Source organism: Pyrus communis, chromosome 5 (genome assembly GCF_963583255.1).
Source record: "Pyrus communis chromosome 5, drPyrComm1.1, whole genome shotgun sequence".
Classification (NCBI taxonomy): Eukaryota; Viridiplantae; Streptophyta; class Magnoliopsida; order Rosales; family Rosaceae; genus Pyrus; species Pyrus communis.
In genome coordinates this window covers 28,235,238-28,261,229 of record NC_084807.1, presented here as the reverse complement: position 1 = coordinate 28,261,229, position 25,992 = coordinate 28,235,238, and the positions used below count along the sequence as shown (strand labels likewise).

General features: G+C 36.2%; 4 protein-coding genes across 4 annotated transcripts; 2 read left to right on the top strand and 2 right to left on the bottom strand.

Moving 5' to 3' along the window:
* Positions 1-596: 596 nt before the first annotated feature.
* LOC137735250 (probable WRKY transcription factor 53) lies at positions 597-2,798 on the top strand. Its single transcript, XM_068474661.1, has 3 exons — positions 597-1,304; positions 1,395-1,523; positions 1,969-2,798. The coding sequence occupies exons 1-3, from the start codon at positions 964-966 to the stop codon at positions 2,540-2,542; spliced, it is 1,044 nt and encodes a 347-aa protein (XP_068330762.1). The 5' UTR covers positions 597-963; the 3' UTR covers positions 2,543-2,798.
* A 710-nt stretch (positions 2,799-3,508) lies between these two features.
* LOC137735249 (transcription factor SPEECHLESS-like) lies at positions 3,509-6,312 on the bottom strand. Its single transcript, XM_068474660.1, has 3 exons — positions 5,818-6,312; positions 4,754-5,401; positions 3,509-4,060 (listed from the first exon to the last, which is right to left on the bottom strand). The coding sequence occupies exons 1-3, from the start codon at positions 6,310-6,312 to the stop codon at positions 3,995-3,997; spliced, it is 1,209 nt and encodes a 402-aa protein (XP_068330761.1). The 3' UTR covers positions 3,509-3,994.
* A 10,369-nt stretch (positions 6,313-16,681) lies between these two features.
* LOC137735088 (dihydrofolate synthetase) lies at positions 16,682-20,652 on the bottom strand. The gene is made up of 10 exons (XM_068474461.1): positions 20,235-20,652; positions 19,853-19,950; positions 19,593-19,743; positions 19,167-19,229; positions 18,802-18,963; positions 18,280-18,471; positions 18,100-18,199; positions 17,777-17,908; positions 17,325-17,456; positions 16,682-17,145 (listed from the first exon to the last, which is right to left on the bottom strand). Exons 1-10 carry the CDS (start codon positions 20,589-20,591, stop codon positions 16,796-16,798), a joined length of 1,737 nt encoding a protein of 578 aa, XP_068330562.1. The 5' UTR covers positions 20,592-20,652; the 3' UTR covers positions 16,682-16,795.
* Positions 20,653-21,668: 1,016 nt separating this feature from the next.
* On the top strand, positions 21,669-24,644 carry LOC137734647 (uncharacterized). The gene is made up of 4 exons (XM_068473900.1): positions 21,669-21,772; positions 21,878-22,624; positions 23,139-24,183; positions 24,298-24,644. The coding sequence occupies exons 2-4, from the start codon at positions 21,949-21,951 to the stop codon at positions 24,482-24,484; spliced, it is 1,908 nt and encodes a 635-aa protein (XP_068330001.1). The 5' UTR covers positions 21,669-21,772; positions 21,878-21,948; the 3' UTR covers positions 24,485-24,644.
* The last annotated feature ends 1,348 nt before the right edge of the window (positions 24,645-25,992 follow it).

Genomic DNA, 25,992 nt, shown 5'->3' with positions numbered 1-25,992 from the left:
AAAGCTTTATCTTGTCACGAAGTTTGCTCGTACAAAATTTCATACATATCATTCATAAAAGATTTTACCAATGAGTTTAGTGGTGGTACGAAAAGCTTTGTTGCTAATATGATCGATAACGTGGTGCGATAGAGCCAAAAAAGCAACCGAATTGACTCTCCTCCACCATTAAACTTAACCGACATACTTATTGTCATTCAACACATTTTTTTTTTTAACAAACATTCAACACATTTATAAAACTTTAGAGACAAACTGGAGACGGAAAATTTGTTTTGAGGACCAAAGTGGAACAACCACTAAAATTCAAAGGTAATTTTGTAATTAACTTAGTAGAATAGTTGTAGTAGTAGTAACAACGCGGAACTAGGTTTGAAGATTCTTTGGTCTCCCTCCTACCTCTTTTGCTTAGTCGTTGACTTTCTTTCATTTCCCTCCTATGCAAAATCACCAAATCACAAAGCGAGATATTGAGATATATAATTTTGGTGTTTAGCGCTCATGGGAAGGGAAAAGCACATGAAGGTTGAAACGGTCAGCAACTCGTCTTCCTCCTCTTGCTCTTAACTTTGAACCTCCCAATTCCTATGACCAAAGACCATTTCCACTCGGATCTTCTCAGTCAAAACTCTCGATTTCTTTCCCTCACTTTCTTTTGATTCAAAAACAACCTTCCCTTAAATCCCCATAACCATCTCTCCCTCTCCTTCCTCATCAAGTTTCCACCTTCAGATTCTTCCCATCTCACTAATCGGTCATTACACACACGAATCCAAAACACGAAAACTCAGCTTAGTCACGCAGTTACGCTTCTCACAAATCTGTCTCCCCCTTGTTGTTTTGGTTGTTCCCGTCTCTGATTGGAAACACAGTTCTTGTTTTTGTTATATTTCCCGTTGGCCTGACCCCGAAATCTTGACAGATAATTTTGTTCCTGTATCTCTCATGTGCTACTGTTAACAAATGGAGAACTGCAATATACATTGGGAACAAAGGAGTCTTGTAAATGAGCTAGCACAAGGGAGGGAGCTGGCTAGGCAGCTACAGATCCATCTCAACGCTCCATCTTCCTCTCATGGAACCCGGGAACTGCTTGTTCAAAAGATCATACTATCGTACGAAAAGGCGCTCTCCATTCTGAACTCTATCGGCTCACCCTCAGGATGTGAGCAACAACAGCCCGCAGGTCATGTCGCAACTCGAATGGTTGAGTCTCCGCCCCATTCACTAAATGGAAGCCCCTGGAGTGAGGACTCCGACCGCGAATTCAAGGACCACGACAACAAAGATTCCTCTGGGAAGAGGTTAATATAGAAAGAGATTTTCGTGATTATGTTTTCGTACTTAAGGTGATGTTCATTGGTGGTAATTTTGAATTTTCGTGAATGTTGCAGGAAAACTCTGTCAAGGTGGACACAACAAATAAGAGTTACATCTGGTATGGGGCTTGAGGGGCCTCTTGATGATGGATTTAGTTGGAGAAAGTATGGCCAGAAGGACATACTTGGAGCCAGATATCCAAGGTATAGGACTTTACATTTTATTCATACATATATGAAACTTATCTTTAGTTCTTCAAATTAACTACAATTATATACTTCAATTGCTATGACATTAACAAGTCTCTTTCTGGCAAGGAAAACTTAGTTATCTCTATTGTATATTCCAAATCTCTACGTTGTTTTCACCATATCTTTCTCATCAGACTGTCATGTGATGAGACAGATAAATAGAAAAATGATATTCAACAATTTCACACGAGTATTCTTCTTTCTTATACAATCATGTAAGATAAAAACGACTAAAATTGTCCACACAAGTTAAATTACAAGAAGCTCTATATAGTAAATATAAGATAGCATGACTTGATCAATTGAACACTTTGTTACCCTTTATGATTGGTCAACTGAACCGTCGACCAAAAAACTTCATGCAAGTGCATAACATTAGATTTGTTCACCTTGGCAGAGGCTACTACCGGTGCACTCACCGAAACGTCCAGGACTGTTTTGCCACAAAGCAAGTCCAACGTTCGAACGAAGACCCAACGATCTTTGAAATTACATACAGAGGAAGGCACACATGTACACAAGCCTCTCCCGGCACAAGTACTCCTCCTTCACCGTCACCGTTGCCGCCCGAAAGGACGGAACCGCAGAATAACCCAGTGGAATCTCAACAAAATCAGCAGCATTCGCAACAAAACATGCTCTTAAACCTCCCGGAAGGCCTCAGAGTCATTAGTGAAGGGTTAGACATTAGCGAGGAACTGTTCCCCTCCTTCAACAATCCCTCACCACTGAACAACAATTATCTGGGAAGTTTTTCTCCTCCCTTTGCGGGACCTACAACTTCAGGAACAAACTATTTCTCAATGTCTCAGCAGGGTTTTGGAGCTGAACAAAATATTCAGAGTGGAGATATAATCTCGCCTGCAACTTCAGCTGCCAACTCTCCAAGTGTTGGTTTGGATTTCCCATTTGGTCAGGATGATCAGTTGTTCCCCAACTTCTCATTTGACGGTCCAGGGTTCTTTTCCTAATTTCATAGGCTCCCACAACACAGAAAGTGAGGGAAATTAATTAGCATATAAAATTTTAAATAAGCATTTTCAATTTTAGTTATAGTTTCTTTGTAGCATCGGTGAGAAACAGTAGAAGGTTGTGTAGTGTAACATCTGTTAAGCTGTTTGATATATGTTCCATTAGGGGAAAAAGAAAACTGATATGCAACTTTTCCAATTTTATTCAGATAAACAAACTGAATAAATTTTTTTTCTCTATTTTTTTGGTTAAGGGCCGAACTATCTAAATCGACTCATGCAGAGGCCCATTGTAGAGTAGCTAGGTTAGGCCCAGTATCTCTTTTCCTTTTCCTTTTCCTTTTATTTGAAGGATATTTTAGTCTAAACCAAACTACAGGGAGATTCGAACTTGCATATCGAAGGACGAATAATGTATGCATACAAATATACACTTCCCAGCCTCAAACATGTTGTTAACTAAAAGAGGCATCTCAGATGAAAAAACCAGTGGAACTTGTAGCAAATTTGCCCCGCTTTATTGATGTGTGTTACAATGTTCTTGTATAAATGTCTATTCTTTTAGGGTTTGGTCCAATTGAGTTTGGTAATCATGAGCTACCTATCTCCGTCTTCGTTGCATTTGATTTTGACCTACTCTCAACAAATGGTTATAGTACTAGAAGTCTAGTACCCATTATTTACTTTCGAAAAAATGAAGTTGAAAGAAAGGGGTAAACACGATGTAAATTAGTTCGCGTATTACAATAATATGTGTGACAGTGAGTTTATACTTTATGGAACATTAAAACTAATTCATGTGTTATAACACAAGTGAATTGGTTATACCAGATGATAGTGTTTAAGACTCAGCTATTTAGGAGAATGTCAAGTCTCATTATATAACATTAGTAATTAAATACTTTCCATAAGTAGAAGCAAGAAGAAGTTATATAACTTCCTTCTTTCTTGTTTGGAAATTAATTATCAGATCCAAAGAGTAGGATCCATGCATGGACAATATATTCACATCCACATGTAGCTTTTTCGTTCATTAATAAAAAAGAAATGTGAAATTAAAATTCATGCATGTATGTATACATGAAATAAGACCTTGAGATTGCTTAATTGAAAATTACAAAGGGTCACCCTAGCTAGGCTAGCTAAAAGTAAACAAAGTTATTACTGATCTACGTATTACATTGGTTAATAAGAATATGGCAAAATGCATGGCTTTCCACATTCTATTCATTAGCACCATTTCGGAGATGAGAGACAAATAGAGAGATAGAGGCTGGAGTTAGGGCAATTTTGATCGACTGATGAAATATGATATCTACCGGAGGATATTTTAGTGCATTCCGGGATATTCTATATTTTGGAACTTTTAATTGTTAGATCGTTGATTAAAAATATAATAATTAAAGATCTAACGATTAAAGCACTATAAAATTTTCAAGCTAGGAGACTCAATTAGCAGAATGTTTGCTGGATTTGGTGAGCGAGTTCCTCGGCACTAAGTTGGCATTCAATTCCAATCTAGCAAGAAAGCAAGAAAGCACGTACCAATCATTAGCAGCTAGCTTCAATAAAATCACAATTTAGTCACCCCATTATTCAAACAATCCCTTTTTTAATATATACATTTGTACTTGGTAGCTAGAAAATCAATGTCTGAAAGTGAAAGATGCCCTAGTTTTCAACACTTTTTAAAATCATACACGTACGGTCCAACGGTACACATATATAGCTGATTTTTCTGTAAAACATGAAATGAAATTATTGCAAGTATAGTACAATGTGAGATGATGTCCATGGCAGCTAGCTAGCTAGCAAACATATATTTACCTATCATATGATCTGGTAAAAGTGATAAGACCCTCTGTGCATTTAACATTTTACTATTTCAAGGTTTAGCTAGATATGTCGATCGCTTTAGCTTTTATATTGTATTTCCATGTAGTTAACACACATTACGATGTTGTTGGTGTCTGTCAGCCATTAGTATCATGTTATGGGTGATAGTCAACTACTAATAGAAGTGGATATCACAATGTATCAATGACTGACATCACCCTGCGGAACCAATGTAGCATATCTCTTTAACACAAAAGTCTGACAGGGTTGGTATGCTAAGCAAATATTTTTAAACAAAATCTAAAATTAGTAACTTATTAACGAAAGTAAAAAAGTTAATCAATCATGTATTTAAGTAAAATGAAAATAAAATACCTTGATGGTGAAGGAATTAAGCATGGTTTCGTCAACGGTGGTGACACTGACATGGAGAATTTCAAGCGAAAGGTCTTCAAGGGCGGAAATGATTTTGAGAGCCTGTCCGGGTATCCGAGGAGACACTGTTTTCAAAAGAACATTTGGACCCGAAAATTTCACCTCCACGTCCGCAATGGCGGACTTGGAGTTGGCGAAAAGTTCGTTGAGATTGTCGACACTATTATTAATAGAGGAAGTAGCACTTGAAGAAGTAGGGGATGGCTCAAGTGATGAGCTAGCAGCCATTGTTGGATTAGAAATAAGATAATTACTAATAATATTAGCAGCTGCAGGTAATATTTGTGGTTGTTGCAATATTGTCCAGGCTGCCGTGGGCTTATAAGGGCTGGTGGGTTGTGGAGTTCTTGGGCTGATGGGTGGTAAGCTGCTGCCGCCGAGCCTAGGGCTGAGAGGTGGCTTTCTAGGGCTGAGAACTGGTGGTGAGGGACCAGGTGGCCTTGGACTTGAAACCTGCTGCAACCTAGGGCTGCTTAACAGTTCACAGCTGTATGCTTTTCGTTGCTTTTTGGCTTCGAGTGATTGAAGAACTTGCTGCAGCTCATTGATGTAATCAACCACCCCTCCAATGATTGATGCTTGATCTCCCTGAGGAATCAATTGAGCCAAAAAATTAGGTACAATACACACACACACACACACATACATACATACATGCATACATACAATTGCACTAAACAATTCATATGTATATCATACACATTTGAAAAAAGGATGGAAAAAAGGAGAATAATTTGTTTGTTCTTTTTTTTTTTTTAAAGAATACCTTGAAGGTGCAAGGAAATTTTTATTAAATAAGATGAATCACTTCATGATTAGTTAATAACTTAATACTCAATAGTGCTGTATTTCTAATTTTTTCTTTTAAGTTTGAGGTTGATGGTGAAGGTACCAAACATATGCCGGAAAAAAAGAAGAAAAAGAAAATGGGAGCTGTTATTGTTTATTGGCAGTTTGTCACTCCAAAAATATCAACCAAATAAAATAAAAGGCAGGATACTGACTCGTTTAACATAGAAACAAGGCATAAGAGAGCGCAAGACAGTCAAGTGGTCGTTCATTTGCTTTCTGCGGTTGCGCTCCACCGTTATATGAGACATCCGCCCTCCATCCTGATCTGAAGAATTTGTGGTTGTTGTGGTGGCAGTGGCGGTGGGGGTGGCAGCTGATGAGAGCTTGAGTCTCTTGGTTTTGGGTGGAGAGTTAGTTTCATCAAACTCGGTTTGATCAGCTGAGGAGGAGAGGTCTTTTGGTGATGAGCTAAAAACAGAAAGTAGTTGGTCATCATCGAATGGCGCTGTAGCTAACGGGGAAGGAAAGTCTACGACTCCGCCGCCACCTCCTCCTCCTCCTCCTCCAAACCCATGATCATCTAAGCTCTGTAATATGCTAAAAAGATCATCCCCCGGAATTCCCAAGTTACAATTGTTATCGCTGTAGTAGTACTGCTCATGTTCTTCGAGAAAATCAGATGAACGGTCGTGATCTTCCATGGCCATCTATGGTGGCCGGATATATAGCTTTGGTTGGCCCAAAAAAAACAAAAGAAAAGGAACAAGAAGCCAACAAAAGGAAAAAAGACGAAAAGTGAGGGGTGGGGGGAGGGATTGTCCAGATCAAGAGAAAGTATGTATGGAATATGTAGCGGTAGCTAAGTATACGAAAAGAAGTAAATAAGAGAGGCTCAGGTGAAAGGGACTAAACCATCGCCATCATCTCTCTGTTTTTCATTTTTATCATGCATGGGCTTTGGCTTTTGGCTCTGGCTTGCTTGGTTTGCAGTACTGTGCATGTGTGTGTGTGTGAGAGAGAGAGAGAAAGAGAGAGGTTAATTCCTATTCAATTTTCTTGGTTCTGATTCAACCGTTAGATTTATGTCTGCGTGGATCTTGTACAGAATTCAGGGAGGCACCAATGGAACTCAGAATCCCAAGAAAATAAATAAAAAAACAGATTAAATAATTGTCGACTTGGGTAAAATTGGGATTTTCCCTGTTAGTAATGTGGATTCTTCAGTTTAACTTGCTATAAATGGAAGATGACAAAATCGTGGTGTATACATGTCATTCATTAGGGTTGCTACAAAACCATTGATGTTATAGAATTACCACTACTCCTGTCGTCACAGTAACTTGTCAGGTAGCCAGGGTTTCTCAATTTATAATCAAATGTATCAATTAATTAATCAATGTTCCGAACGTTGGAAAACCTAGGCCTTGGGGGTATGTGAAGTTACAAGCTAGGGTTTCGGTGCAAGCTGCATTAGGGTTTAGGTTTTTTTTTTTTTCTTTTCAGATTGTTTCAATTTTTGTAGGAATATGTTTCAGAGTCGAATGAATATGGTCTAAAGCAATTTATGGCACTGGTAGGGTTGCATAAAAAAGCACGTACGTATTTGAAAATAATGACCTGATAATATTGTGAATTTACCAGAGGTGGCAGCAGAAAATTCTAAAAAGTGAGGAATCAATTTAAGGACTTTGATTCTTTAATTATCGGGAGGGGAGAAAGAAAAGAAGTGTGAATATTGTTCTAGTTAGTTATCTATGCTGAATGTTCCTCTGAGAACTGTTGACCTCTCCGCCCAATAGGAATGGTATTACATATCCCAGTGTTGGTCAGAGAGGCAGCTGCTGATGTATTGATCATCATCATTAATCAGATTGTTCATCGATCATGAATATTTCTAACATTGACTTCAAACTAAATAAATACTGATGGGATTAGTTCTTGAAATAAATATAGACAACAGTGATATAAATTAGTCATGATCTGAACTTCACAAAACGTACCAACATTAACCAATTTAAAAAGAGAATTAGATATAAACTGAAACAAATTAGGATTTAGGCTTTAAGAAGTACGGTTTAAGACATACAGTAATATAAGCAGCTTAATTGGTATTCTTGGGTTCTTTTTCGATGCATGATGGGGTCTGCATTAAACTACTGTTTTATACAGCTAGGCAAAAGTTCATACCCAACATTTTGTACGAATATATCGATCTATAATATTACAGAAAATATAGAAATCTGTAAAATGGGACAAATTGAACAAATACATGTGTTTGAGAAAGAAAAGAGTGGAAATAAATGAATAAGGGACAGACCTGCAGGCTCACAACAACAGGCCACAGCAGCCAGCAGGCAGCCATAGAGAGACCAGTCCAGTGATGGTGATGACGACATATATTTGAGAGAATCGATCTGCAACTTGTTTTCCTAATTATATTAATATTATATGGGAATTGAAATGTAGGCTTTCAATGTACCTGCAGACACGGCATCTCCGTGCCTACGATGAAATCCAAATCAATTTCAACCATTCTTAGATATTGACATATTGTACACCTTCTTCTTCTTCCCTCTAACTCTGCACGCGGCAATATGTTTTTTTATTTCAGAGACAAAACGATAAAATAAAGGATTACAACCAAGGAGGAGAAATCTTAAGTCATGTCATAAGGAATTAAATAAGTTAGATTAAACATTAGGATTTAAACTTCGAGTACTGCTAATGCAATTAACCTGCCCATCCTGCTCCAAGCAATTGGAAAGTTCGAACATGCTGCAGTATGTTAAAACTATTTAGTTCTATAAAGTTCATCTTAAATCAGTACATAATGTCTAAGTTGTCGGAAAAAGTCTACAAAAGTAAAATACAATACGTCACTCGTCAGTGTGAAACTGCGCAAGTTTGTGCAAATTGCAATGCATGGTGGCCGGGAAGGGTGAGTGACGTAGGGGAAGGGAAGTAATTGCAAGTTATAGCATGGGAGTGTGCGCGTTTCATTTATGTGGTACTGTGTGTACCCTATAATTTGATTTATCACATTTACTTCCCTCCTCCATATGAGTCCAATTGTAGGTTATCACCCATCAATTTTCACATTTACCACCCTCAACAACCTCCCTCTCAAAAACGTCCCTCTCTCTCTCTCTCTCTCTCTCTCTCTCTCTCTCTCTCTCTCTCTCTCTCTGTAATTAGGGGAATGAGTTCACCATGATCACGACTTTTCAAACCTCTAATATAAAACTACGTGGAGAGAGTCTAACACATGACCTTGTACTAGTAGTTTCGGATATATCATGATGGCGATAAACCTTATATATATATATATGAAAGTCTCTCTCATATCCCTAGTTATTAATGTTCATTAACTGAAATCTTATTAGTTTTTAGATATTGATCCAAGTCCCTAGCATTAATGTAATAATGAATTTGCATGTCAATTACATATTTTTTTTAAAATAAAAATTAATAATTGATTTAGGATTTTAATACTCACACCTTTGTTAAACTCTTAACTAATTTTTAATCCAAAACATTTCCAAAATAAATAAAAAATTAGAATAAGTTTGTACCCATTAGTCTTTTTAAAAAATGTTTTCAATTTTTTAATCTTATATGTACCCATTCATGTAATTTTTTCAAGTTTTTAATCTTAAAATGTACCCATTCTTAAATATACCAATTTGTTATATGTAAAATGTACTCTCTTTTTTTAATATAAAATCCTTTCAATTTTTTTAATCCATTTTTAAACTTATATGGATACATTTTTTTCCTTTGATTTTGAAAATGTATCCATGTCAAGTTTTATCGAAGAAATTTACTTATGTTATTAAGCCTAATATCTTTTGTTCATTTTTTTTTTGTTTTTTTGTGGTTTTGAAGAATTTACCCATGTTTTGGTACAATAATTTTTTTGTTAATTTTGATGAATTACCCATGTTTATACACACACACACACAAAATAATATAATTTATATTTTAATATTTTTAATCCCACAAATTATGAGTTTTTATTTAAAATCTCATTAACATAAACAACTATAAATTTCAATTTTTAATTTAAAAAATATACTAACTTAAATAGAAATAAATTATCAAATTAATTTCAGGGACTTAAATAAAAAATTGAAAACCAACAAGGTTTTAGTCAAATAATATTGATTGATAGGAACCGCAACAAAAGTCTTCCTATATATTATTAAGCCATGGAATCTTTATCTTCTTAATACCTCTCTGTTCTTCATTCTTCTTCTAGTTGTTATATATATATATATATATATATATATTACTGTGTTTAAGTCAGAACAAGTTAAGCCATGGAATCTTTCTTCTTGTTACATACTCTCTCTATATATATACGTGTGTGTGTGTATGTGTGTATTCCACCCTTCCTCTTTTCATTTCCTTTACTTACAATTCACCCATGGAATCTTTTATATTGATGTAAAACAGTAAAATATGTGTACGTAGTAATGGTGTCTGTAGAACACTGCATACCTATCTGACCGTAGAATTTGGAACCGCACTACTTTAAATAGCATGTTCTGCATACCTGTTTGGACAAATGTATATGAAGCTGGTTCTTAGGTTGGCCTTAGAAGAAAACGAAATCTTTACTCATTCTTGTAGATGTGCTTGTTTATATGGATTGGTCTTATTTCATGCGTTCTAGTAATTAACCTTTATATGTCTTATTTTCCTGACTTGATAACGAAGGAAATGTATAGTCAATTACCTAGGCATTTGGTATCAAGAGTGGAGAACAAATGAATGTGCTTTTAATGTTTTAATTTCAATCTTCGGTATAAGCGTGAGTGGCCATAAATCTATGGTCACCTGACCAAAAAAACGAAACTATACAAATTAAACTTGTTTTCTAATTTCAACAAAATTATAATTCAACTTCTTGTTTGGTGGGCATTTATATATCGATAGCAACATAACAATGCATAATGCTAGGACCCTCAGCAGTTCCCGATGTATTCAAAGTTCAATCAAATTAGTATTCAGAATCTTTGTTTTTTCGTTGGGCATTTATAAAAATAACAGTAGAATATAACAATTACACAATGCTAGTACACTTGTACATTTCTAATTTCATAGCAAGGGAGGTTAGCTAGGTCAGACAGCCTGCTTCGTATGAGTTCAAATCTTATGTACCCAAAATTCGATGTAGCCTCACTTATCTCATTTGTTGAGATTTTGATTTTTAATTTGAATCCCACATAAAAGTTAAAAATAAATTAAGTAAAAAAAACATGTATCATTCAAGTAGGTAAATCACAAAGAAACCACATATTTTGAATGCAAAAGATTTAAACTCATTGCATATGACATAGATTTTAAATTGATGTAAAATAATTGGAACATACCACTGTTCATCATTTATATCTTCCTACAGAGAAAAATGAATGAGAATGTGGGACAAAATTTTAAAACAAAATTTGCAAGAGTCAATACATTGGGACCCTCCTCCCTCCCTCTCCCTCAAACTTCATTCACTTCCAAATCTGCAAACTCATTCAATACGTACCCTCCAAATACAATTTATAACACCCACGCAATGTATGAGAGAAACATTACTACCCGCACTGCCCACAGTCCACCCTTATTACATATAATTAGGGGTGTATTTATTTGAAATTTTGAAGAATTTTAAAAAAGTTTAAAATCTACAGAGTTTGATGAAATTTTAGGATGAGAATGCAAATATCTCACTTCTTGTGAATAACATATTCATAATCCGAACGGTTTAATTTCCGAACGGTTTAATTTCTTAATCTTTATTTAAAGATTGTCTATATAAAAAGATCACTCGAATCAGTGATCATTTAATCATCTAAATGTATCAAATAAATGGATGATTGATCATGAATATGTGACTTGGTACTCATTGATTCGTTCTATATTGCATGCCAAAAAAAAAAAGAAAAGAAAAAAAGATCTTCATTTGGAATGATTTTTTGCTGCTAGATCTTCAAATGGAGATTAAGAAATTGAAAAGTTTCAATTATAAAAATTGAAAGATGATGCTACGTTATTTGCAAAGAGTGAGATATATGCATTTTTCGATGAGGGATACAAGTATTGTTCTTCCTCAAAATCTCGGTGGGAGAGACATAATTTGTTTTTGTTTTTTTAGTACAACGATATATTTTACACTAAGGAGATGAGGGAGTTCGGCTAAGCCACACAATGGGCAACCTAATTTGGTATCGAATTCATCATCCATGAGATTTAAACCTAAAACCTCTCACTCACAAATGAAGAAAAATATCACCAGACCGTATTACTGAGTGGCTAAAAATTAGTTTGCACCAAAAGTCTTAAAATATAGTAAATCTCTCCAAATCCACTAAAATCTATCCCTTTCAAAAAACTTTAAAAACTTTTATGAACTCTTTTAAAACAATGAGTAAAAACACCCGAATGAATACCCGAATTTCTATAAACTTTTATAAACTCGTTGAAACTACTAAGTGAATAAACTCCGAATTTCCATAGACTTTTATAAACTCCTTTAAAATATAGGAAAACTAATGAAAAGAGTTTTAAATTTTTACATTTTAATTAAAAATCATCCACTAACTTTATTTAATGATAAGGGACAAAATAATAAATAAATAACATAAAAAAACACCACATGCACTGGCGCACATACACTTCACCCCACCCTACATTTCCACTCTGTTTTCTCCCCATTGTCAACTATCATTAAGACATTATTATTATTATTATTATTATTATTATTATTATTGCTTAGAATAAAAGAAAGACTTCAAATTGAATTACATTTTTCCAGTTTTATTTTTGTGGTGTTGTTTTCCAATAGTAGTCAAGATGACGATAGATTTTTCAATGTGCCCAGAACACAGAGTGATACACCATATCTCTATACAAGTGGTGAGATTCTTGTGTTAAAAAATAAAATTTCCCATCACTTACATAATAACATGTGGTGTAGAAAGTTAAGATTGTAGATGGAGAAGAAGCGGAAGTTGCAGATGGGCGGACAATAGAAGAAATTTAAGTAATTGGTGTAGAAAGTTAAGAAAATGAAGAGATACAGAGAAAATTTGATGAGTATCGAAAAAAATTAGAAGAAGAAAATGTGTTTGGAAGGTGAGAATGTGCCAAGAAAATTCAAGAAGAGGAGAGAGAAGAATGTAGTACCGTTAAGTTTTATAAACAATATAATACCGTTAAGTTTCATAAACAGTACAGTACCGTTAAGTTTCATAAACAGTGTAGCACCATTAAATTTCATAAACAATGTGGTACCGTTAAGTTTCATAAACAGAGTAGTACCATTAAGTTTCATAAACAGTGTAGTATTAAGTTTCATAAACAATGTAGTACTGTTAAGTTTCATAAATAATGTAGAAAATTTCATAAACAGTTTAATATTAAAATTATGTCTTTTTCATTAAAATTTAAGTTCTTTTGTCATTTTTATTAAAATTTAAAGATTTTTCATTAAAATTTAAATCTTTTTAATTAAATAAAGTTATAGCATGATTTTTTTATTAAAATAAATTTAATCCAAGTCATTTTCATGAAAATTTTCTTAAAATATTAGTGTACCTCCTGACCTTTTGTAGACTCATTAATAATCCTACTTAAATACCCTTGAATTTTTAAAAGTCGTTAAAAAAGACTTTTAAAATCTCAATTTAATACAATCTGCTAAACTGATTTTCTTTCTTTTTCTCAGTGAACTCATCTCATCATGAAATTGTTGTAGTATTCAGGGATTCTCTCAAGTATATATCCCCCATTTTCTCCGTTGTCTTCCAGGCAGGTAAAGGGTCTAGATCTCCGGGAGTTGCTGGGAATTGTGGACCACGTTGATATGGATATGTCGGACAATTCAATTAGGGGCGACAGACATCTTAAAATCTTGGTTTTTGATTTGCATGTACTTATGAATATTAATATATTTATGTTAGATTTTGTGTGTCCCATATTTTATATTTTGGAGCGTCATGTCTCCGTCCCCTCTGCTCCCATTACCGTTGGGAGTTCAATTTTGGTGCACCACTCCCTTCGTCCACTCTCATTTGAGCTAATATCATATTTTTTTTAGTTCTGCAATATTGTGTTCATCCGCGCCTGTTTCTCTTTGATGGATAAATTAACCAAACTTCATCTCTCTCTCTCTCTCTCTCCCCCCTTCCTTTGCAGCCAACTGACATTACTTAATTACACGTGTCATGCATTTTGCAATTATGATTTCAAATTTGAAAGAAATTTTTAATTGTGATGGGAACATAGATAGTAAGGACACGTAGTGTATCATCTCGTGTGACGGTCACATTGAAAAATCTCTCCAAATTTGGATGAAACATGACTGTTTATGTTTTGGATGAATAAGTATAAATGATTTTTCGACAATGGACAGAGATCAACAGAGCAACAAAGTTCAGAGTAGGCCCCCTTAGATTCCAAGCTGATGAGAACGAATATACATATAAAGTAAATTAAAAAGAAATCATTGCCCTCTTCATATGAAGAAGTACTTGATGTGCATAAGGATCGTTAAATGACTACTGCTTTACATAATGGAGTTTCTGCCGGTATACAGCAAAATAATTACACCAACCTTTTTCTCTCCTTAAATAATTAAACTTAGAAACAAAATGACAAACTAGGAAAGGTGTTGCTGAAGTAGAGGATCACCATAAAACAGTCTTGCATAATGGATGACATCTTCACTTTATGCAGTGGATCTGACTTAGCTTCACATAGGTGAACGACAAAAAGGAAATGACATACTCGCACAATACGACTTTCGAAAAGAAAAGTCAAAGAATTACCATGTCTAGCCTTAGTTAACCCAGAAACCTTTAAGATTGTTGAAACAGATACTTCTGATGATGATGATGGGTATGGTGAAGTCTTTTTTTTTTTTTTTTTTTTTTTTTTTTGTCAATGGTATGGTGAAGTTCTAAAACAAAGAACTCAATATGTTAGTATATATAATTGGACAAACTAATATGCATGCACTTGTGGAGATTCCTTGTTTGTTGTAGAAAATATTGCGCCCTAAAGTGAGCTTTGAATGCCATTGTTAGCTCTGCGCCTATGTTTTCTGTCCAAAAAAAAGAAAAAAAAAAAATTGAATGAGCATTTTAAGTATTTGCCGGTGGCTGATGCCTGATGGCGACCAGTGGGATGTACGGGTTGTTGTTCATTTTATTAAGCGCTTAGGTCCAAACCCCAAACTGTTCGAAGAGATTGTCTCAAGCACAAAAAAGCATGAGTGTCCTTGTTGATTAATCAGTTATATAACATTTTATTCCAAAAACAAAAACGTTTATACACGTAATTAGTTGTAACGAGCTTACAAATCAGTTGTTTAAAATGCATTCACATTTGCATATGAGATTAGGTGTTCGATTTTTCTCTCCTAATATCACTTGTGTGAAAGAAAAAAAAAAAAGTTTTCCCAACTTTTATCTGTTCTATGTATCAGGAATATTTGAGATTGAATTTGGTGTGGATCGTGTGTATGGTCATTATCCTCAAAACTTACCATGCATGGTTAAATTTCTTTGATATTTGTGTTGAAATCTGAAAGCTCGTAATCTTTGCATTGTATCCATGTCTTGAACAGGCATGGAGGACTAGAGCCTACAGGAAGAACATTAGGTTGCTGGAAAAAGTTTTTGGACAGACAGAAAGAGAGGTACCACATTGTATTAAAGGGGACCAAAATAAATTAGATAAGCCAAATGGGATCAATGTTCTCTCATGCTTTCCCTGCAGTGCAGATCTAGAGTAAAAAATGTTGGAGCATGCATGCAAAAGGGATTCAAGATATAACTATATTATATATACACGAAAAGATCAGCAACATGGCCTGATCACTGGTCCTTGTGAATGTGCATGCCATTGCCACATTAACATGTATAAGACAACACAATGGATACTGGATGACTCCTTATACTGTAGAAATAAGTTGACGGTTAATCATAAAGATATAATTACTTAACAATTGATTTGTTTGACATATAAGAATGGATAGTTGAATGATTTTTAAATTAAACGAGTTTTTCTAGATAAATGATAAAGAGAACGGTGACTTTGGATTATGATGTCTACCATCATCTAGTCGCAATTTTCATGTTACGCTGCCATGCATACATACATGTATACCATACCTATCTAAAACCTATCAACAGATCTGGCAAAGTAGAATAGCTGAGCAAGGAAGGGGAAGGCAAATCATAACTAGTAGCTTAGCTAAACTTGAATATAAGCACGCGAGAACATAGAGCATGTTGCAGATCCTTGCAGTTGCACCACACACGTATGAATCCTCACCTATATGCCTATTTTCCTATGTATAGATGTGTCCCAAAATTGGATAAGCTTTGCACCCTTCTTTTCATCCTTTTTTCGGAGAAAAACAAAAAGAAAGAAACGTTGCGACCAACCGTAAAGCTTCTTAAAAGTAATGAGCAGTTGAAGCGGTAATTCCATTCAGTAGTAAATCACCATTTGATTAGGTAGAGATGATATAGGACGAAATTCACGTCAAATTACACATACTGTTACAAATTTACTTGTAGTATTAATCTGATGAGCTATTTATTAATATTATGCCCTAAGTCGATGAAATATCAACCATGTCGGTTATCTATGTTATAACAATTAGGAGCGACGCATGACTCTCATAACAAACTTCCAATATTAATGTTTATATGATTATATCTACTCGAAAGACTATATATTAGAAGATAAGCAAAATAAGGTGTATAAACAGAACCTCCATTTGAGCTTTTTTTTAATTTATTTATTTCATGCTTTCCCCAGAAGTTTGGAGAAAGCTGCAATTAGTAGAATTTTCCTTATCCTCCCTTCTCGAAAAGAAGAACGTGAAATTCTTTTTCGTTTCTGTAGGAACCAGGAGATTAGATATAGCCGTAAGAAGATTGAAGAGTCCTGCCCATTTCTTTTCTTTTTCTTTTCTTTTTTTTTTGTTTATGCACCATGATCTGCATTTGCCAAAATATATATATATATATATATATAATTGTTACATGCTCAATGGCATACCTCACAAGCACGTCCTAACGTTCAAGTTTGTTAACACAGAGGTGACAAGGAACTGGATTCTTAAACGAGAAATCCTAATTCCAGTCTGGGAAGATGGAAAGGCAGGGTTAAAAATAAAATTACAGATTAACCATGAAGGGTGGCTAACACCAGTGAAATAATATGTAAGGAACCAGTAATTACAACAATTCGCAACCGGTCCCCCGTTCTTCCTTTGATAATCTGATTTGCTATCTTCAGGGATGCCTGAAACGAACCCTCGGTGGACAAAATCGGTCTACTTCCTGACCTGCTTATGCAAAGTAATTGATCCATAGTTGAGTTTTGGTGTTCCGGCATTTCGTCGTGAAGAATATCTGTTTCCAATTCTTGTGAAGCTTGGATCCAGCAATCTCTTAACAATGAGGCTGCAGTTGTGCGAGATTTTCCTCCAGCGATGTTAGCTTCGGTCAAAATGACACCCTCTACATGCCCACCTAGAAAATCAAACAATGCGGTCAGATCTCTATGGAGTCCATCTGTCATGAAGGTACATGCTCCCATCTTTCCCACGCCCGACGCCCCAACAATGAAACATCACAACCAGGGAATATTATAGAATAAGTAACAATACAATCATAGAAATTGAGTACCGAGTACCGAGTCCTGACTGTACCTGAAAGGCACTCTTTTGCAAAACCTAGATGATCTTTGTCACTAGCCATTGCAACCACAAGAGTCAGTCCTGCCTCTGGAAATGTCATCTTTATAGTGTCCATCAACGCTCTTGCAGAATCTTTGGTGTGGGCTGAAAAAATCACTCCCAGCAAGCATTTAGTATTGCGTTACACAATGGTAGTAATAAATAAGAGAAACTTTAACTTTTAGAGTTATTGGCCTCGAGTTCAGTTCGATAGTCTTGACAATCTCCAATCGAGTTCAACCATAAACAAAACCGTACAATTAGAGTTCATGTTAGAAATCAGCACTACTAAGTTACAATTTACAAATTACAATAAATACTGATTTTCCTTTAGTAATCGACCTACCAGTAAGTGTATATATAGTATTGAATATTAGAGCCTCATCTAGATATTTAGGAGGGAGGGAAAATAAGGAAAATCACACCTCCGTCAAGCAATATTGTTGCTCCAGATAATCCTAATGCCTGGGCTTCTTTTGATGTTAGAAACTGACTTCTTCCAAGCAAGCTTGTTTGCTCTAAACCAGTTCTAATGGATCCGTCTGAAATTCTCCATCCTGAAGTGCACATAGAAGCATTAGGGGGGAAATCTAAAGGACACGAGCCTGCTCAACAAAGCATGGTATTCAATCACTTATGTTCAATAACCGTGAAGTGACTCTGACCTTATGTAACATGGAAAAACCTATTGGTTTCCAATATGACAACATTATTGTCCAACAGAAGATTATATAAAACTAACCCTCACCTAAGTTGCGGAGACATAGTGCTGCACAAGTAGCAGTTGCTGCATTCTGAAGTTGGTGAGTTCCAAGCATGTATAGTTTCACATCCAATAACTCAATGAACTGCAAGGAAACCCACAATTACAAGTCCTTCACAGAACCTTGGAAATAAAACCCAATAGATCCTATGCCCGAATGCATACCAGCTGCAAGTCCCTTTCAACTCGTATGACTATATCACAAGATTGGAATGGTCTGCCATTGAGCATGCTAACACCATTTATCTTACTTTTATTTCCAGTATCATATGCTAATACCATAGGGGAACTCATCAACAATGCTTTATCACGAAGAATTTGGTCAATATGTGGAAGGAATGGACCACCCAGAACCACCTAAAAATATATATAACCAATTAGAATCAGATTAATTAATAAATTTCAATACACCACCACGATGAAAAAAGAAGTAGCAATGGCAGTTCTGATGTCTGATAACCAGCAATTTGAACATGAGAAAGAGATAACAGGCAGCATGTAATTACTTTCATTCTACAAAATCTAAGTAGGGAATCCCCATGGTTGACCATCGAATAACCTAACAATTTTTTCATTTATAACATGTCTAGAAGGAAATGGGGTAAAGAGTTAGTTAAATGGAGAACGGTGCAAGAAAACTTTTAGCTTATTTGTGCAGATGAAATCTCCAAGGCAGAATCACCTAACTGGGCGGCCATGTTTAATGATTCCAGACTTCGCCATTGCAATGCTTTCCAAAGAACCCCCAAGTGCAGCCAAATGTTCCTCACCTATTGTAGTAATGATCGATGTGGCAAGTTCGGAGCTACAAATGACATTAGTTGCATCACGTGCCCCCCCCAACCCAGCCTGTTCATTTGAATTAAGCAAAGTCAGTACAATCATAATATTTTGGTTTTATAGTAAAAACTCAAAGCAACCCTCAGTTTAAATTGATTCCCTTCAATTTTTTCTTTGTTTCTAATTAAAAGACAATAGAAGGTGACGTTGAGCAATGTGCATGAATAAGATGAAATTCTGTGGAAAAAACATTAGAAGGAGAAGTGAATAACCTCAATAACCGCAATGTCAACATTCTCCTGAGCAAACAATGTGAATGCCAAAGCAGTGAGAACCTAACAAATTCCAATCAGTTAGCCCCTTACATGAAAAGTACACAAAGCATCAGTATGTATTCAAACAGCACTGTATATGAAAAGAATACATGTTAATAAAATGCAAAGTGATAACAATTAGCATTAACAATGCCCAGATGCTACGATAGAAAATGCTGAACAGAGAAAAAAATAATCTTGCGAATTCAACTACATGCTCCTTCCCAAGACTTCAAAACGTAAATTCTCATTGATTAAAGCAGAAAATGATGAGTTTTTTAGAGCTATACAGCTTCTCAACCGTATTGAAATCTTTTTCTGTAGTCATTATATGATGATCATCTAATCAAAACGCAACCAACAAATTTATACACAAGTGGATACCTCAAAATGACTTGTACGCCCATTTTCAACTTCTATTGCACGGTCCAGAATCTTCTTAACCCTATCAAAAAGAGAACTCAACACCTTCGCTGACACTGGTTCAGCAAACCTTCCCACTGATATACGTTCCCTTATAGTCTGAATGTGGGGGCTGTAGACATAAACAAAGTCTCTTCTCAACAAAAGGATAATAAAAATTCAGAGGAAGTTCGAAACATAAAGTAAAATGATAGATATTGAAACAAACCAATAAGCCACACCTAGTATAACAACCAACAGAATAACCTTCTGCCCTCAACATGTTGGAGAGAAATGCAGCCGTTGATCCTTTCCCCTTCGTCCCGGCAATGTGAACCGCCTATAATTGCTGTCATGCTAGTTAATTACGCTTGTTCTCAAGCTCAGACAAATAACCACATCAAAAACAAGATCATGAAAATTGGGAAAAGAACAAAAATATCTGCTAACTTATGTCATGCATAAATTTCACTTCATGGAACTTAAACAAAGTAGAAAAGCACTTTCATGCGAAGCACTTTCCACAAATAAACACAAAAAGTCTCTCACTTTCAATGTCAAATTTCGCAACTTTCTCTCTAAATAAACAGAACACAAGCATTGAAATAGAGTTAGAATTCGAACCTTGAACTTGGAGTGAGGATTACCCAGTAGCTCCAGCAACCGTCGCATCCGACCCAGATCGAACCCGTCTTCCGAATCCGTACCCGCGTCTTTGGGTACGCCCAATTTCTCGTAGTTCTTCAGAGAATCCATGTATTCCAGCAATCCCTTCAGCTCCGAGTCCTCTGAGCGCGTGCAAAAGCATCGTTCGGGCCCCACATTCCGCAGAAGCCCAACTCCAATTGAAGAAATTAGGGTTTTCCTGCGAGTAGAGATGGAGTATTGTCTGAGATGTTGGAAAAGTTTCATTCTTTCTAGTTTTCCGTTTGTTTCTCGGGAAAAAGTGATGGAAAACCCGCTCAGTTGAGGGAAATTCATCGCCTCGCACAGTCGAATGAGAAAATTTCCCAAAACGCACAGTTTGCTTAATTGTACATTGGTCCCGAACTACTACGGAAATTTAATTTTGGACCATGAATTATGAGTATTTAAAAATTTTGAATTTGAATTTGACAAACTATGAAATACTGACCTTTCAAGAATTTTTGTCAAACTACACAGTACACTTGCTTGAAAATGACATTTTTATTTCAAGTAGTAGATTGTCTTATAACTCGTTTGGATGTACTTTTAAAATGACTAAAAGCGTTTTTGGTGAAAATATTTTTAGAAACAATCCTTAATGAAAATGCTAGTAAATCTTGGAAAAGCACTTAAAGTGTCTTAAAAGCACATCCAAACGAGTTATGTGCTTCTTGTAGAAAACATTTAAGTGTTTTTGAAACCCAAAAATATTTTCTCTAAATGCGCTTTCAATCATTTTAAAAGTACATCCAAACGAACATTTAGTGTTTAGGTTTTCCTTTTTAACTGGCTAGATCCGTAATTCAAATGTGTCTCCCTTTCTTTAATATAATATAAATCAGTACAAAAAGATCGTTTATATTTTAAAGAAATGATATTTTCACACTATTTCTCGATTTACTTGCACGTATGTATTCTGCTGTCACATTTGGTCACGACATTTTCTTTTGTCAGAGGTTTAGGACATTTATAGGTAAGTTTGAAAGTGCTTTTAAATAATTTAGTGAAATCATTTATTGAGATGACAACACCCTACATTATGTAAAATTCAGATCTTGACAAAAAATGATACTTTTTCAATTTAAAGACCAAGCCTACAATTAAGTCATACTCCAAGGACCCATGCTGTAATTATTTCTGTCTATAAGGAAAAACAATCCGTTGACAGTTTTACACGTGGCGACCATTCCGCGCCTCCATCTCATTGCGTTCCAGTTATTGTGTATTGAGGTTTTCTGAAATGGTTCAAATAACTAAAATTTGTACTTATTTCAAAAATTAAAAGTTATTAAAAATTAAGCTTATTTCAAAAGATAATTTATAAAATTTGGGCATATTTCAAAATTTTCTTTGTGTATTTGGGATGCTTCACCTCACACACACCGTTTGCAACTTTGCAGCAGCAGTAAAACCCTAATCGAGCATCTGCTCCAAATCGCCGGATTCTGACGCTGCCGTTCTAATTGCTTCTGCAAGTGAGTTCATATTTCTTGAAAGAATGGAGCTTTTGGTTTAATTTTTGCCCCTAAATCTTCAATTTCTGAACGCTGCAATTTTTTTATGTTTTTTTTGTAATTCAGGTATTTGTTAATGGGAGAACTGGTGAGGTGATTTCTGAAATTCTTGGTTTTGATAGCTGGTTTGAGAAATTATGGAGGTAATGGAATGTGAAGATGTCGCCGGTGCCCGTTGTGGAAAGGGGTTGGATGGGTGTGGGGATAGTGAACTGGAGAACAGGAGCAAGAGAGCTGAGGAGAGGTGTGTGGAGTTAGAGCTGGAGATTGTAAAGAGAGAGTGTGAGTATGCAGCTCTGGAGGCCGAGTTTCGGGCATTGGAGCGCGAAAAGATTGCGATGGAAGAAGAGATCAAGGCTTTGAGGAGGGAGAGTGGTGGAGATGAAAAGAAGAAAAATCGTGGGGGAGAAAAAGGGGAGGGAATTGGTGATCTGACGGAGGAGAACGGGGAGGAAGACAAGGTCTTTCAGCTTATGGCTGAGATTAAAGTATTGGAGTGTGAGAAGAAAAAGGCTGAAAGCGATGTTGAGGCTTGGAAGCAAAAGTTCAAGGAACTGGAATCGTTGGTCTTGAAAGGCGGGGAATTGCCGTTGGATAGATGGATGAAGGTGGCAGGGGTAGGATCGCTAAATGTGGATTCTCTTGAAGACAGTGGGACTGTGCAGTTGAATAAAAGGATTAAACTTGACGATGAATTGCAAGTTGAAGGTGGCTTGGAGTATTCCAGAGACAAAGATATGGCTGTGGATCGGGTGGATGTTGGCTCTACATGTCTCCCCCTCGGTAAAGAGATCGGAAATTTGCAGTCAGCAGGTATGAAGTAAAGTACATTACTCACCTATATACTATGGTAGTTTAGCATCTACTTTAGTATGTGGTTCTGCTACCTTCCTTGAATAAATAGTTTGACGAAATTAATGTATCGGTATTCAAGCTGTGTATGAATATGAGTCAATTTTTATCCAAATTTCAGAATTAATACGGTCATTAGTGGCACAGAAGTGCTCATATTGGTTTAGTTTGACTCATATAACTGCTTTGAAGTACTTCACCCGTAGCATCTCCTCTGTGAGCCACTCTTCTGATCTGCATTCAAAGGATACTTAGTACAATGTTTAATTCCAATCCTAAGTGAATGCAACTTTTGTATGTCTTTCCTATAAAGAAAATTAATTTTTTTGCATGTCTTACCAAAGCAATGCATTTATTTTCCTTGAAGAAAATTCATGTTACACTACTATAGTCTATATATGATTTCATGTTTCTTAAACGAATGTATTTAATTTTTACACGACAATATGTAACAGTTGGTTTCAATCTATGGCAGGCACTCCGTGCAATGACACACCGTGCAAGCATTGGGATGGTATTAAGGGAGAGAATAAACGTGTCTGTGTGCAGTCTGATATGAAATATTCTACCAGCAGACAAGCTAGGAAACGGTTGGAATTCAACAAAGAGGGGAGTCCTTGCAAGAAGATGGCTCCATCTACGCCTGGTGGTGGCATACCTTCTACTCTCACTATCGTCAATATTAGTGATAGTGATGATGAACTTTTGCCTGCAAATAATCAGGAAAGCAGAAAGGTCTGCATTTCGTCGGGTTCAGTATTAGGAGAAACTGGGGGTTGTGAAAAAGATATGACTACCAAAAAATGTGCTGAGGAAGATGTTGATAATATCAATGAGGGCCTGCTTGCCTCAAAACCCAAAAGAAAGCGTGCTCTTAATATTGTTACCAGTGACTCGGAAAGTAGTGATGATGATATTCCTATCGGACAACTCAAGAAAATGCATCTTAAGGAAATTATACATGACAAAGTAGGATCTGATCTCAATGATAGCTCAGTGACTGCTACTGTTTCTGGGGTTGACAATGCCATGGGTACTGTTAGTCCTCCCAGGCGGCGTCTCGTTAGGTTGAGAAAATGTGGGGAAAGAGGTGGGGCACAAAAAGACTATTCAGCTCAGACAAGTGAAACTAAATATGATCGAGAAAATCTGGCAAATGAGGATGTTGAAGATGATGATGTGGAAGAGGTTGGGTCGGAAAGTGAAGGTGAAAGCTTGGGTGGATTTATTGTTGAAGATGATTCTGATGTTTCTGATGGTCATGATGCTTCTACAAAGTCAGAAGGTTGCTCAGATGATGATGTGGACTTCGATGAGATTCTGTCGAAATTTCAGAGCAACAAAGATCAGAAATCGAAGTGGGAATTTGAGGCAGACATGCTGTCTGCATTTGGTAAGGATCCAGAGCTGTGCATGAAAGCTGTATGTGCTCTTTATCGACAGCAGACTTCTGAAGAACAGTATACCAAGGGATCATTGTGCACCAATAGTCGTGGTTTTAGCAAGTTCGATGCTCTCAAGTAAGAATTTGATTTTGTGATTGATGCAATATTAGGATTTAACTTACTGTTTCTACAATCTAAGTGTTTCTTCAATTATATTACTGCTGATGTTCTGTTCTCCTCATTTTACAGGGGATCTTTATTGGCTGAGTTTCTCTCTAATGGAGACCCGAACGGAGATCTCAAGAGAACTGCGAAGGAGTTGCAGGCATATGACCCAAAAGGCATTGAAACGTGTAGGACATTGGCGAGTCGTTACTCTAAGCAACTGTTCGAGATCTACAAGAACAAAGAGGATCCTCTCTTTCTACCATTTTGATGGGAGATATTACCAGTCCAGATCCTCTGCCAGAAGTACTTCCAGGGTTTCCAAATGCTTGTAAACATCTAGGTCCTTTTGGTTTCAATTTATCACGGTTGTATTTGTATATAACATCTAATTAGGAACATCTGAAGCATTAGGTCACTTATGTTTTTAACGTCGGATGTTTTGTGTCCACGTCTGCATTTACCTAAATCAATTAAGAAATGTAATTGTCGTTTGAGAGATTCATCTGTTGGGCAGCTCTCTCATTTACCTAAATCAATGAAGAAATGTAATTGTCTTGTAAACGTCTAGGTCCACGTCTGCATTTACCTATAAAATTTGGGTCCGCCACATCTGTAGCCTGACAGAAGATTTCTCCCATTTTCTGGGTGAGAATCCTCTCTGGATCCTTTAATCACGTATGTTCATTGTACATCGTGCGGTCAGAAATTATTGTAATTTTTTTTATTTAAAATTGAATATAAACAGTACCTGACAAAAATTGACTGCATAATATACGATAAACAAACGTAATTAGAGGATCTCCAGAATCCTCACCAAGAGGATTTAGAGGGGATCCTCATTACCATTGTGCTATTGTTTGTGTGCACCTGCGTGACTACATGCTTACAAAATTTCCTCCTCGTGTGAGATGGGCAGCTGCCACGTAGCAGACAAGCCCTTGGAAATATGGAAAACGAGATTGTAGTTGGTGACCAGATGCAACTACTCCAACAACTTATTAGATCTTGCTCCTTGCCTTTATTTAAAAAAAAAAAATCAATTGATGACTTTATTACGACAATTTATCTTTTTGAGGTTAGAAAGATTAATGTCTATTTAGCCTTCCTATGTCGATCATCATGTTATTCGTTAGTTTCATGAATCGAACTCAAGACATATCATGTAATACGAACTTCAAAATTACCCCCAACCACTCTATCACTTCGTGATGATTTTGCTCCTTGCCTTAGTCACTAACAAATTTTCCAAGAAAATGAACCGTTCTGAATATTAAATTAGGATTCCACCATTGGCCCTTCTCCTTATAAAAGGCCACCTATTATGTATGTCATAAATCCCGTACGATATGGAGTCATCAGTTACTAGTTTTCAAGTGGTCAGAAGAGGAAGAGCAGAGCAAAGGGGGAGAAATCTGGTGTGTTCTTTAAAATGACATTGCACTATCCAACGTATTCCAAATCCGACTACGAAACCATGCCGGAAGGGAAGCTCGACCGCCTTCTGTCGGAATACGGTCTTCCGGTTGTGGGAAGTGTGGAGAAGAAGAGGAAGTTTGCCATGGGAGCTTTCCTTTGGCCTCGTTAAATTAGTAGCTAGCTAGTTCTTGCTAGCTTCCACAGCATTAATAAAATTAAGGGTCTAGCAAGCTAGCTAAACTTGTCTCTGTTGTTTTCTCTGTCTTGTGAGACTTGAAACATGTATCTAGCTAAGCTAGCTGATGATCTCTGATAATGTAGTGTGTTTTATATATGCTTCTGCTGGTTACTGGCTATCTC

Excerpts from the sequence above, each read along its gene's own strand:
- LOC137735249 (XM_068474660.1), bottom strand. The coding sequence starts at position 6,312 with ATGGCCATGGAAGATCACGACCGTTCATCTGATTTTCTCGAAGAACAT. Across the intron at positions 5,402-5,817 it reads CTTGTTTCTATGTTAAACGA|GGAGATCAAGCATCAATCAT; the intron begins GTCAGTATCCTG and ends TTGATTCCTCAG. Across the intron at positions 4,061-4,753 it reads TTAATTCCTTCACCATCAAG|ATTGGAATTGAATGCCAACT; the intron begins GTATTTTATTTT and ends CTTTCTTGCTAG.
- LOC137735250 (XM_068474661.1), top strand. The coding sequence starts at position 964 with ATGGAGAACTGCAATATACATTGGGAACAAAGGAGTCTTGTAAATGAG. Across the intron at positions 1,305-1,394 it reads AAAGATTCCTCTGGGAAGAG|GAAAACTCTGTCAAGGTGGA; the intron begins GTTAATATAGAA and ends TGAATGTTGCAG. Across the intron at positions 1,524-1,968 it reads CTTGGAGCCAGATATCCAAG|AGGCTACTACCGGTGCACTC; the intron begins GTATAGGACTTT and ends TCACCTTGGCAG.
- LOC137735088 (XM_068474461.1), bottom strand. The coding sequence starts at position 20,591 with ATGAATTTCCCTCAACTGAGCGGGTTTTCCATCACTTTTTCCCGAGAA. Across the intron at positions 17,909-18,099 it reads ACTATGTCTCCGCAACTTAG|GATGGAGAATTTCAGACGGA; the intron begins GTGAGGGTTAGT and ends TGTGCACTTCAG. Across the intron at positions 17,457-17,776 it reads AACAATATTGCTTGACGGAG|CCCACACCAAAGATTCTGCA; the intron begins GTGTGATTTTCC and ends TGATTTTTTCAG.
- LOC137734647 (XM_068473900.1), top strand. The coding sequence starts at position 21,949 with ATGGAGGTAATGGAATGTGAAGATGTCGCCGGTGCCCGTTGTGGAAAG. Across the intron at positions 22,625-23,138 it reads CGGAAATTTGCAGTCAGCAG|GCACTCCGTGCAATGACACA; the intron begins GTATGAAGTAAA and ends AATCTATGGCAG. Across the intron at positions 24,184-24,297 it reads AGCAAGTTCGATGCTCTCAA|GGGATCTTTATTGGCTGAGT; the intron begins GTAAGAATTTGA and ends CTCATTTTACAG.